Raw genomic sequence first — 12998 nt, 5'->3', positions numbered from 1 at the left:
TCAGCACTGAGGAAAGAATAACTTGTGGTCTAGGGAAGGACTTGTAACAATTATAGTTATGATGCAAACAATTTGACCTCTCCAATATACAGGTGGATTCTGGATCTCATCTATTTGGGAGTGGCCTCCAGTAATGCAGATCGCAGTCCTATCATGCCCACCTATCCTGTGCCCACTGTTAGCCATGCTCTTCCATACATTCTCCACAGAGGGTCCATCCAATGTGAGGGGAGATTTCCTAGGTTTTTCCTGACCTGAAGAAGGTACCAATGGAAAGCTTGAGGACTGTCCATTTGTCATTCCACTTGACCCTCCCATCTTTTCCTATCATGCAATTAGTGTATGACATCCCTTCCTCTTGTTCTTAACCACAATGTTTATTTTTGTTAATTGTGTATTCTTGTACCTGGAACTCTCCATCTCCCCAACCTACCTAAAATAAGATGCCTTTTATAAAGGAAGAGTTTGGACCCAAATAGAACCTCTTCACCTTCATTCAAGGCAGACCTTGTGGGCTCCAGGACTGTCATGTTGGAAGTCTCAATGTCATTGGTGCCATAGGACAAGACCCAATTGCCTTTGGTTCATAACTCTTTGGGAGTTTATTATGAAAGATCTCAAAGCTTCTTCACAAGATTTGATCTGATTTCTCTATTTTTTTTTAAAACAGGTTTCATTTGGATGACTTACCACAGCTACATTTCCATAACACATCAGGCCATCTCCTTCATAACCATCCTGGCAAACACAGCTCCAGAGGCCAGAGGAAGTGGACTGGCAGTTCGCCTGAGAAAAGGACAAGATTTTCCTTCACTGGCAGGGTCTATATCAGGTCTATCCGGGCACCTCTAACCAATGAACAAGCATTGACTTAGCACTTAAAATGTGCCTAACACTAAACAATGCCTGCTCTCAAGGAACTTACATTCTAATGGAGATAAACATGGAAATAATGAGGTACGTACAAGAAATACACAGAGGATGTCCATGGGCATAAGGAAACAGCTAAAGGAGCTCTCTCACTATGGGAACTCTCTCCACTAAAACAGCTGGAAGCCAGTCAATATTTGAATACACAATTCTTTATTGTTGTTGTTTATTCATTTTCAGCTGTCTCACTCTGTGACCCCATTCGGGGTTTACTTGTCAGAGATACTGGAAAGATTTGCTATTTCCTTCTCCAGCTCATTTTACAAATTGGGGAACTGAGACAAACAGAGTGACTTATCCAGGGTCGCAGTTAGGAAGTGTCTGAGCCTGGATTTGAACTCTTGACTCTTGGCCCAGCACTCTATGCATTATGGTACTACCTAGTTGCAGATAAATCCTAGGGAGTTGCATATGGCATAGAGAAATTAAGTGACCTTCCCATATCCCAAGATCACCCAGATCATAGGATTTCCAGTTGGAAGGCATCTCAAAGGTGTTTATTCCTCTTTCCTCCTTCTCTCACAAGAAGCTCCAGTCATTCCCTCTTCCCTCTGAGATCAAACACAAGTCTTTCTGTTTGAATTTTATAGCTTTTACAACTTGGTTGCAATCTACCTCAGTTGTTTTTTTTAGCTGTAAAATAAGGAAGGACAGATCTCCTACCTTCTAATCTATGACCCTGCCTTTCCAAACTTATTACACATTACTCTCATTCTTGTTTTGGGCAATCCAGCCAAACTGGTCTTCTATCTGTTTCTTACAGAGAAGAGTCCATTTCTAACCTCCCATCTTTTTCCCCAGCTGTGCCACATACCTGGAACACCCTACCCCTCTTTATCACCACCCCAGAAAATTCCTCTCATTTTTTCACAATTCGATTCAAGCACTTCTTTACATATGAAATATTTCCTGATCCCCCTCAAATGGCTAGTGCTTTCCCTCCTTAATGACTTTTACTTAGCTATGTTGTATTTCATGCGTATTTATTTGGCATATTCTCATATATGTCCTTGCTGTTCCCTTGCAGAATATAAGCTCCTTGGGAGGAGAGGCTATTTTTGGTATTTATGCCCCCAAAGCCCAGCACATATTGGGCACTTCTATAAATGCTTGCTGATTGCTTGAGTCCAATAGAACATAGTCAGAAAGTACTATCATTATTTATCTTTGTGTTCCCAGGATCTCACCCATAACAGGTGCTTAACAATAGTTTGCTGAATCACTGAAAGTCCTTCACTTTCTTTAACTCATTTGATCCTTGCAGCAACCCTGTGAGTTGGGTATTATAGTTATGATTTACCCCATTTTACATCTGGGGAAATTGAGGTTCAAATGACTTAAGTTCAAAGACTTGGGTGGGAGGACTTGCCAGGGTAATGGGCAAACCCAAGACTGGAGTCCAAGTCCTTTGATCTCTGCTTTCTCCCTTGCTGCTCCTCCCCAATAAAAGGTACTCACCAGGGGATGGCATTTCTCTGTTTGTTCTAAGCATGACATTACAGGTTCACAGTCCATCCCGTTGCCTCGGAATCCCTTCTTACACTCACAGCTGTGCTGAAATTCCAGAATGAGGCACAAGAATAGTTATTTAAACAATTCACTATCTTGGAAAATTTTAAAAAAGCGGAATAAAAGTGTTGCAATCTCATGGTCACCAATGGATATAGTGACCTTCACCAATACACAGAAAAATACTTAACAATCACATGTAAAACTTGTAGTTTTCCAAAGTCTTTTACCTGCTTTATCTCATTTGAACCTCACAACAAGCCTAATGGGTTGATACTGAAGGTTTTATTATCTGTATTTTAAAATTTTTTTTTAGTTTTCAACACTCTTGTAAGATTTTGAGTTCCAAATTTTTTCTCCCTCCATTCCCCTCAACCCTCACCAAGATGGCATGCAATCTGATACAGGCTATACTTGTATAATCTGTTATCCCCATTTTACAGAGGGTGCATTTGAGGCTCAGAGAAGTTCAATGACTCTAGGATCACACAGCTAGCAAGTTTCAGAATCGGGATTCCACCATAATTTTTCCTTCTTCCCAGACAAGTACTCAATTAATCAATCAATAAGAATCTATCAAACTCTTACAACGTCAGGCACTGGGCTAAGATCTGGAGATACAAAGAGAAGTAAAACAAAACAAAACAACAAAATATGGTTCCTCCTCTCAAAGAGCTCCACAACAATGGGGCTGACAATCTGCAGATTGCTATGTACATAAAAGCTATGTGGTCCATTCAGTGTAATGGAAGGTAACCTCTGAGGGACTGAGGGAGGTATTGAGGAAGAAGTAGGATCTTGCCTGAGTCTTGAAGGAAGCCAGGGAGGCCAAGAGGTAGAGATGAGGAGAGAGAGCTTTCCAGGCAGAGGGGATAGCCAATACAAAGACAAGGATTCGGGGGATAGAGCACTATATACTGTCCCGTACTCCCTACTTACCTCACAGATTATTTCAAGGTTAAATGAAATAAAGTATTTAAAGTGGTTTGCAAACCTCACAATCCTATAGAAATGTCAGCTACAATGATTATTATCATAGTTATTTTTCACCTCCATTTTGCAGATGAAGACACCGAGGCAGAGCCGTGTTAAGCGACTCCCCAAGGTCACACTAATTGTCGAGGCAGAATTTGAATCCAGTTCTTCTAGACTCCAAGGCCAGTGCCCTTTCTATTATGGATCATTAATACCAGGGACTTGGAAAGCATGACAGATTTCAGACATATTGGTCTCTTCCTGCCAGTTGTTCTTTCTAAAGACATTTATTTCCTGGCTGTTTATTGTTGGCAGTGAATGCCCACTTCCTTTGCTGGAGACATCGTGGAATTCTGTAGCACAAGAAAAGGTGCTTCTCCCTTACGGTCATTTACGTGAGTCTCCATGGTGTGAAGAGGGAAAATAAAACAAACAAACAAACAAACAAAAAAACGCTGCTCTACTCAGAGCCATTGCTAGGGATTTTTCTGTACTTGGACAAATGGTCCAATGGTGGATATTATCCTCCTAGCTGGTGGTCGATGGGACATCCCCCATCACGGGAAGTTAGCCTCTCAAGGATCCTTCTACAAGGTTATGGGGGGGTGCTCATGTCTGCCCACCATCTGGTAGCTTCCTATTTTAACTAATTATTCATGTTAAATAGATGCTAAATTATGTTGTTTCTGCATGCTGAAGGACTTCTGAGTACAGGTCGGTGACCTCAGGAAAGGCTCCTATTACCCTGTGCTGTTAATAATAACAAAAGCAGCAGCTAGTACGTATGCAGTGCTTAAAGATTTACAAAGCATTTTACATATTAACTCAGATCACTGCAATGGGACTCTTGTGACCCCCATTTTACAGATAAGGAAACTGAGGTCAAGAAGAGCTGAAGGTACTTACCAGGGTCATGTAGCTAATATTATTTGATCATTACGACAACCCTGCCAGGTAGGTGCTATCATTATCCCCATTTTACAGTTAAGGAAACGGAGACAGACAGGAGTAAAATGGCTTCCTCAGGATCAAACAGCTAGTAAGTGTCTCTGAGTTATTGCTGAGTCTTTTCAGTCACATCCAACTTTTGGTGAGTTCATTTTGGGGTTTCCTTCTCCAGCTTGTTTTACAGATTAGGAAATGGAGGCAAACAGGGTTAAGTGACTTGCCCAAGGTCACATAGCTAGTAAGTATCTGAGGCCAGATTTGAACTCAGGAAGATGTCTTTCTGACTCCAGACCTAGCACTTGATGCACTATGGCACCACCTAGCTGCCCATAACTAAAGCACATTCAATCCTAGTTTAGAAAATGGTACCATGGCTAAGCCTGCTTCTTGTCTGACACTTGACCATCACTTACTTACCTGGCCAGGACCTACATACAAGCAGGTTGCATTATCATGGCAGCCTCCAAAGTTGGGGAGCAGGCAGTTGTTAATTGCTGTGCAGTCTCTTCCATCCCCAGTCCATCCAGGTTGGCAGACACACATGTGGGTTCCTGTGCCAGTTTTAACACATTCTGCCTATGGAATTGAACAAGACAAAATAAAATCCCCTAGAAGCTTTGGCATGGTCATAAGGATAGGGACAGGTCCCATGATTTCACTGGTATAGGAAATTTCAGGTAAGGAAACTCTCTCTGCCAATATAGGTTGGTAACTTAGAGCCATAGAGAGTTGTCTAGGGCACTGAGGGGCTAAGTAACTCTCCCAGGGTCATGCAGACAGTAAATGTCACAGGAAGAACTTTAAATCAAGTCTTCCTGGTTCTAAGGTTGGGCTATCTCTACTATCCACATTTCCCTCTATTGTCATGCTCATGTGGCTCAGAAACAAACAAACAATAAACAAACCCAAGAGTGGGAAATCCAACCTTGCTCTCTTCTCTGTCCCACCTCTTACAACTTTCAACCCATATACAGGATAAAGCCAAATTCTCACATTGCTGCTGCAACCTCCTGGGATGATTCCTGCACAGGGGTCTACTTCTGTACAAATGGTCCCATCACCCTCATATCCTTGCTTGCAGACACAGCTGAAAAACAGGATTGTGCTCAGATATGGAATTAGAGGAGTGTCCTTGGCAGCCATATGGCCCAACCTCCCAGCCAGGCCAGGAAATCCCTCCACAACATGGGTTAACCGGGCTTGAAAACCTCCAATCGTGAAATGCCTTTTTTGGAAGCATCTTGTTGCATTTGGAGGTATTTCTATGAAAGCTTTTATGTATAGTGAGTTGAACTTGCTCCCCTCTCCTTTCACAAGTGATCAATGTCTACTCCCATTCTGATGTCAGCTCTTGAAATACACAATTATCATATTTTTCCCAAGTCATCTCTTTGAAAAAGTTAAACACTCCCAGTTCTAATTTTCACAAAACATAGTTCCTAGACCCTTTGCTATTCTGTTAATTTTCCTCAGTACATAATTCAGTCTTCAGATATCCCCCTCGAAATGGGATAGCCAGAATGGAACAAAAGACTGCCGGGACAGTCTGACCAAGGCAGAGCATAATGGGATGATTACGTTCCTTGAATTGGACACTCATTGAAAGAAGAATTCTCTCCAGGAAGCATTTCTAATATATTTCATAGTAAAAAGGAGGGATATGGTGACCCACTGACCCAGCTCTAATATGCTCGATAAGGCTTTAAAGGCTACAGGAAGCAAAAGAGTTTCTGAAGAGGTTGGAGATTTAGAGACAGTTGAAGAGCCTTCATTTTCTGTTTTCTGAGAGACTATGTCAATGGTAATGCTAGTTAAGAATACATTCATTTGGAAAATCTTACAAAACAGGATAGTGGGAAATTATGAGCCACATTGCCTCACAAAATCGTGAGAAAAAAAGGTTAAAAATGTTTTGGCCAAAGATCCAACTAACCAAAATTATTCTGAGGGTGTTTAATGATGAAAACATAAAGACGATAGCAAACACAAAAAAAGAGAAAGATTTATAAAAATAAAATGCAAGAATCTCTCTTCACTAACAAGGACAATGAATCCATGCCTTTTGGACTGGGACATCATAGATTAAAATGTGCTACATGAAAAGTGGATATGGAAGAAAGGAGAAGGAAGGATGGCAGGAGCAACTGGATTGGGCCAAGCAGAGAGAAGGTTGGTGTTGGAAGAGGTAATTCTGAGGGCACTGAGCATCAATTGTTGCTGAAGGAAAGGAGTGTGCCAAAGACTTGAAATGAGATGTCATAATTACCTCCTTCCCCAATCCTCAGCAAAAAAGATGATCAAGGAAATATTATTGTTTTTGTTTCATTCTTTGTTTTTGAAGAGGACCATGACATCAGGAAGATGATGCCAGGACTTGCAAGTGAATTGGATTTAAGTAATGGAGGGCTATGCAAAGTCACCAGCCTCACTTTCTCCTTCAGAGCCATCTGGGTCCAGTGGCCAGATACATGTCAGGATCACTGGAGATAGCCTCCTCCCTGACATGTACATTCTTGCCTAAGTGATGACAATGACCTCCTCAGTGGTGGTACACTTGCTGCCTCACTAAAGCAAGGGTAGCAAGAGAGGGCATTTCTACCTAAAACTTTACAAAGATCCAGGAGATCCCCCTTTTTTTTTTCTGGAAGGAATTTGTGGATTGGTTTCATTCTCTATTATTTCTGTCTGATTCCAGAGCAAAGTCCAAGGCTTGGCTCTCTAGTAAGCAGTCACACACAGCTAAAGTTCTGGCACAGTCTTAAGATACACTAAGACTTTTGGGGCACCCTGTATGTTAGACTGATGATCATAAGATTAGAGCTAGGTGCTTATTAAACATGAAAACTGGTATGTAAACAATCTCTCTTGCTGATTGTCCTTAAGAGGAAGCTAAGATCCCTAACTGAGGTAAACCAGTTTAAAAGGAAGAGACGCATGGAATGCAAATTTAAAATGGGTATCTTTGGGCTTGGGGAAAATCAAGAAGGGAATCCTTTCCCTTTTGTCTTAGAAAACACATTCAGAGAGTTAGGGTTAGGATAATGTTGCCATCAAGGCAGATGGCTCTCCCTGTGCAGCAGGGTGACGAGCCTTTCCCAATTTAGCCAGGCTGGTTCTCAGATGACAGACAGGCAATCTATCAACAGAGGAAGCTTTTTTCAGCTTGTCAGCGCTTGTGGTCTCTTATCAAGTTCTTTAAGAATCCAAAAGACTAAAGTAAAAAACAACATCGAGGACCAGATACTTTCTTCTCTTTGAGGGGTGGGGGAGAAGAGGTTTTATCATTCCAAACAGAAGGAAGATGGGGGTCTTCTCAGCAAAATGGATGATCAAGATAACATCAGCAACTACCAATCCACATGCCTACTTCTCATCTCAAAATCTTTATGAGAAACATATATATATATATGTATGTATATATGCATATACATATATCTGCATTGAAGACATTCTGGTTGAAGGGGGGGTTTTAGAGTGGGGAAAAGATAGACTTCCAAGTAAAGTTCTATAATCAATCAATCGATCAATTAAAAAAATCAAAAAATCAATTAGAAATTAAATTAAATTAAATTTAAAGTTAAATAAATTAAGAGGCATTAATTCATTAAAAGGTATAAAGAATTGAGAATCTCCTCCCATTTGTCCTTGGTGGTGGTTAATAAAAAAGCATTTGTTTTGTTATGGTAAAATACTCCCTTAAAGGTTTTCTTCCAGTTGGGAGTCTCCTGTGCATGTGTCAGAATCAGGCAAGATTCCTCTTGACATGTAACAGCTATGATGGTTTTTGTTTGACGATCATTATGAGGCACAAAATGGGAAAATACATACTCTTCAGGGCTTGTTAGCAGCAGCGTGCTGGCAAATGTTTAACAACCTGACTTTCTGAAAAAAAAAGCGGGGGGGTAGGGTGGGCACATTTTTAAGTTTAATCCACATTGTTAACATTTTCTTCATCACTTTCTTAAGTTTAGATAATCCACAAAACAATAACTTAAACTCTGACTTCTAGCATTTGCTGAGTACTTAGGTGTAAACGTTCACACTGAACATTTAACAACTGGTTCTCCAAAGCAAGTTCAGGTTGGCTGTTGTAGCCCCTGGAGGGGAAGTTATCTGGCCCAGAGTCCAAAAGAAAGAGGGATTTGCTATAGGAGATTCCTGTTTGCTGATGACTTTATGTTGAGTACATCATGCCCTGGAATATTGCAAGGCCCCTTAAATGAGATCCATAAATGTTGAAAAGAGTTTGGCTTAACAATCCACATGGGAAAAGCCAAGTGGATAAAGGATGCATGTTGTCTAGACCATGGTATACAGTTGAATTGACAACATATAGAGCTGAAAAGTTGGTACATAAATATTGGACAGATACTGAAAATAGATTATGACCCTGGCCCAGAATTGGACAGAAGGAAGAGAACAGGTTGGATTGTTTTAAGGAAAGTGCACTATGTTTTTTAGTGACTCCCAGCTCTTCCATTAAAAAGAGACTTTTTTCTGAATTTAATTTATTTTAAAATACAGAACTCTTCACAAATTTGCAAGTCCTCCTTGCACAGGGGGCTATGCTAATTTTTGCATCGTTCCAATTTTAATATATGTGCTGCTGAAATGAGCCACAAAGGACTTTTAAAAAAAATCATCATTTTCCTAAGGATTTCATGTTAGCTGAGAGTCATGGAATACTATCATTTCTGAAAGATTAAAATTGAAGGTCCTCTAAAGAGCAATGATTCTAGAGGCACATAGTAGGTATTAGGAGGCTGCAGTGTATCACTAATGAGGAGTTATGCAGAAATAGAAATGATGTTATCAGAGAGAGGCATGAACGGGACCTCTCTGGGTGATGTCTTGACTTGCTGGTGATTTGGATTTAAGGAGGTAGGCCTGTATGAAGTCATCAGCCTCACTCTGCCAGGGGCATCAAAGTCCAGTGGCAAAACCTAAGTCAGGACTACTGACGATGGCCCGGGATGCTGTGGATGACCTTGGTGACCAAGCTCTAAGAGCTTCACAGTGCTTGCCTTCAAAAATATTCTCTATCTATTCCACCAGGGGAAGGTTTCACATGGTTGAGGCAGACACCCCCCCTAACTCACTGATAGCTTGCAGGCCTGTTGGCACCCTCAACCTGGTTTAGCCCACATACCAAGACAATTTTACCAAGTTCTCAGCACATGCTACAACTGCTTGGAGCCACAGGTGAGAGTATATTGTATTGTATATTATACCAACATATAAGGTTATAGATTGATGAGCAAAATGTCAGTATGTTCACTTTTATTAATAACAGATACTACCTAATGTTTATATAGATTTCTAGGCAGTTTTAATGATTTTAATATTTATATAGATTTTAAGGCTTGCAAACAGCTTTCACTACATTATCTTATTTGATATTCACAACAAGCTTGTGAAGTAAGTGGTATTACTACTTCCATTTTACAGATGAGGAGACTAAGCCTGAGAGAGGTTGAATAACCTGCTCAGGGTTCACACACCTAGGAAGTATCCAACGCAGGATTTGAACTCAGTTTGTCCTGATGCCAAGCCCAGCCCACTATTCACCTAGCTGTCTCAGGTATTAGAACCTTTGCGATGATGGAAAGTAAGTCACCTCTCCTTTCTAGGTCTCATTTTACTCCTTTTTAAGGGAAAATTATCTTTCTTCACTGAGCCTCAGGTTCAGAAAGTGAGGGAGAAAATATTAATAATGTGGATTAAACTTAGATGTATGCCCTGCCTACCTTTTTTTTAGGAAGTTGATTGTTAAACATTTGCCAGAACACTTGTTAACAAACCCTGAAGAGCACGTATTTTCTCATTTGCCTCATAATCATCATCAAATACAGCCACTGCTGTTGTTACCTGTCAAAAGGAGTCTTGCATGACTCTGACTCAACTGGAGGAAAACCTTGAAGAGAATATTTTACCATAACAAAACAAATGCTTTTTTTAAAAAAAATTAGCCACCAGCAAGCACAAATGGGATGAGATTCTGAATTCTTTATACCTTTTAATGAAAGATCCGGTCCTAAATGACTTCGCAAGGTCTCTTCCAGCTCTGACTTCTTTGAGAAGTTCCTTAGGGAATGGGTCCACCTTTGATTGTTAAAAGATAGCTGATTTACCTGGCAACTCTACTGCTGTATTCACAATTTGCATGAATATGACAGAATTGGACGTAGGGGCCACATGCTGTGGTCTGCTTATCACAAAACTTTCCAGCTGACCCATCCTTACAGGTTCCAGGAAGGCAGGACCCATCACTGTCTATTCGATTATCACACTTCCCATGAACACACAAACATTCTAGAAGACAAAGAAATGGGGTTCAGTTTTAGGGGTACATTCCAAACTCTCTGTCCAGTGTCATAGAAGACAACTACTTTATTTTTTTGCACAACCTACCCACTGGGCTGAGTAAGCCATGAGGATGACCCAGGGTGGCTCTTTTCATCAATGGATACAGTACAGGTTTATTCAAAAGGAAGTGAAGAACAGAGAGAGATTGGTATCTTAGTTTAGTTAGGTATGGAATACTTATATCCTACCTTCCTTTTCTTCCCTCTTTCCTCTCTTAAAATGAGTTACAGTTGCTCTAAAGAAACGTACAACAGCAATAGGTTAAGTCCCAACAATGAGTGGACTGAGGATCTTAATTTGGAGCCATACCAGGTTAATTAGATGCTCTTTTCTGTTTTAAAACATTGTTGATTTCCTACGACATCTCTTTCTTCCCACTCTATCCCACCACACAAACCTGATTGAGGTTTTCCTTGAAACAAATAACTTAAGATCACAGATTACTTAATCTGTCCACAGTCAAAGCAAAACAAATCTATATATTGTTCATTTCTGAAAACATATGCCTACTTCAGTACCTACTGTTCACCATTACATTGTTTACCTGTTTGCCAACAGGAAGGGGGCATGCAACCCCAGCAGTTCCCAGGGTAGTTTTCTATATTTTACTCATTATTTAGTACATGACATATTTTCCTTCCATACATGGGAAAAGGTTGGATGTATGTCTAATTTTGTGGGGGTGGGTGGGTACTGGACATCTGATCCTATAAAAGATGCCCAGAAGGATAAGAAACAGTCTGCTATATAAAATGGAAAGAGTTTTAGATCTGGAAACCAGAGGACGGGAGTTTGAATCTCAGTTCTGATCCTAGTTGGGTAACTTTGGTCAGCTATCTGTGCCTCAGTTTCCTCATCTACAAAATGAGAGAGTTGGACTACATCCCAGAATTTGGGTTTAAGGGACTTTAGCGGTCATATAATCTAATCTGAATCTGAAATACAGTGTACAGTCAGTGAATGGTCATCCAACTTTCAGTTGACCTCAAGTGAAAGGAACCCATCTCCTGTCCCAATAGCCCATTCCACTTTGAGACAAGTCTCATTGCTTTAGGAACCTTTTTCCTAAAAGGAAGCCTAAATTTATCCATTTGCAACTTTTACTCCTCCCCCCACACCCTTTGAATAAATGTAATCTCTTTGCACCTGGGTTAGGTGCTGGGGACACCAAGATGGGAGAAAAAAGAAAAAAAATAAAACCAAACAATCCTTGTCCTCCAGGAGCTGGGGGAAAACAACACACAAACATAAATATAAGTTAACCAAAAGATATACAAAACAAATTTTGTGTAGGAGGGCACTGATTCCTGGAGGAACCAGAAAAGTCTTCTTGTTGGAGATGGCACCTAAGCTAACTCTTGAAGGGAGGCAGGGGTTCCAAGTGGTGAAGATGAGGGGGGACAGCATTCTAGGTCTTGAGAACACTGTCAGGGGAAAGAGAAGAGGGTGGGAGGAACCAAATTCCATGAGTAGATTTTTAAAGAAGGACTTACAAATCTTTGAAAAAGTAAAAACTCATTGGAAAGGAGCAAGATTCAAATATGCACATGAGCCCAATATGTAGGTGTACAAGCGTATGCATACACACATATTTGTCATTCAGTCATTTCAGTGATGTCTGACTCTTTGTGAATTCATTTGGAGTTTTGTTGGCAAAGATACTGGTTCCAATCCTGGTTGCGTTTAAGTGATTTTCCTAGGGTCACCCAGCTAGTAATTATTTGAGACAGGACTCAGAACTTAAGTTTGCCCAACATTGCATGGCTCCTAGCTAAAGGCACATTAACAAGAATTTTTGAACAATGGTGAGCTGAAGCTCCATCATATCTTCATAAATGGCATGGTATCAAGTCTTGCAAAGGTAAGGAAATGGACTCTAAGATAAAGGATGACTTACTTTTTTCACATTGGGGTCCATATTTCCCAGGGTCAGAGCAGAATTGACAGCGAGAACCTTGGAATCCATCATCACAAATGCAAGTCCCATTGCCACTGAGCCCATCAGCACACTGTAATAAGAATAGGCTTTTGGGGTAAGTCAATTTGACCCATAGAAACATTCCATGTGCAACTTGATTTCTTAACTTAGCTTTGTCTACGTAGATTCTGTTTTGCTTGGTCAGACCACAGTGTGCTATTTCTAGAACTTTTTGGTTTCTATTCTTGCATTTCTTTCTCTTTGCTCCCTTCTAACACTTAAAATTTGCTTGGATAGCAAGAGAGAAGTTGGAACTGCAGTTCTCTCCTTGGTTTTTTGGTGGAAGAGTGAT

The 12998-nt window shown here is 40.5% G+C and overlaps 1 protein-coding gene and 1 non-coding gene across 4 annotated transcripts in view; both read right to left on the bottom strand.

Moving 5' to 3' along the window:
• STAB2 (stabilin 2) overlaps positions 1–12998 on the bottom strand; it is a 162866-nt gene that overhangs the window by 101131 nt on the left and 48737 nt on the right. For all 3 annotated transcript variants that reach the window (XM_072655757.1, XM_072655758.1, XM_072655759.1), the window contains 6 exons: positions 12626–12737; positions 10494–10674; positions 5356–5449; positions 4780–4938; positions 2389–2484; positions 691–786 (listed from right to left, as the gene is read on the bottom strand). In XM_072655757.1, coding sequence (XP_072511858.1) covers positions 691–786; positions 2389–2484; positions 4780–4938; positions 5356–5449; positions 10494–10674; positions 12626–12737 — 738 coding nt within the window. The remainder of the gene's footprint in view (positions 1–690; positions 787–2388; positions 2485–4779; positions 4939–5355; positions 5450–10493; positions 10675–12625; positions 12738–12998) is intronic.
• Positions 8877–8982, bottom strand: LOC140497895 (U6 spliceosomal RNA). The gene has a single exon (XR_011964903.1). It is a non-coding gene; the product is annotated as a U6 spliceosomal RNA (small nuclear RNA).

The sequence above is a fragment of the Notamacropus eugenii genome, chromosome 3, assembly GCF_028372415.1.
Source record: "Notamacropus eugenii isolate mMacEug1 chromosome 3, mMacEug1.pri_v2, whole genome shotgun sequence".
Taxonomy (NCBI): Eukaryota; Metazoa; Chordata; class Mammalia; order Diprotodontia; family Macropodidae; genus Notamacropus; species Notamacropus eugenii.
Note: the sequence above shows the minus strand (reverse complement) of the source record. Positions and strands in the feature narration are given on the sequence as shown.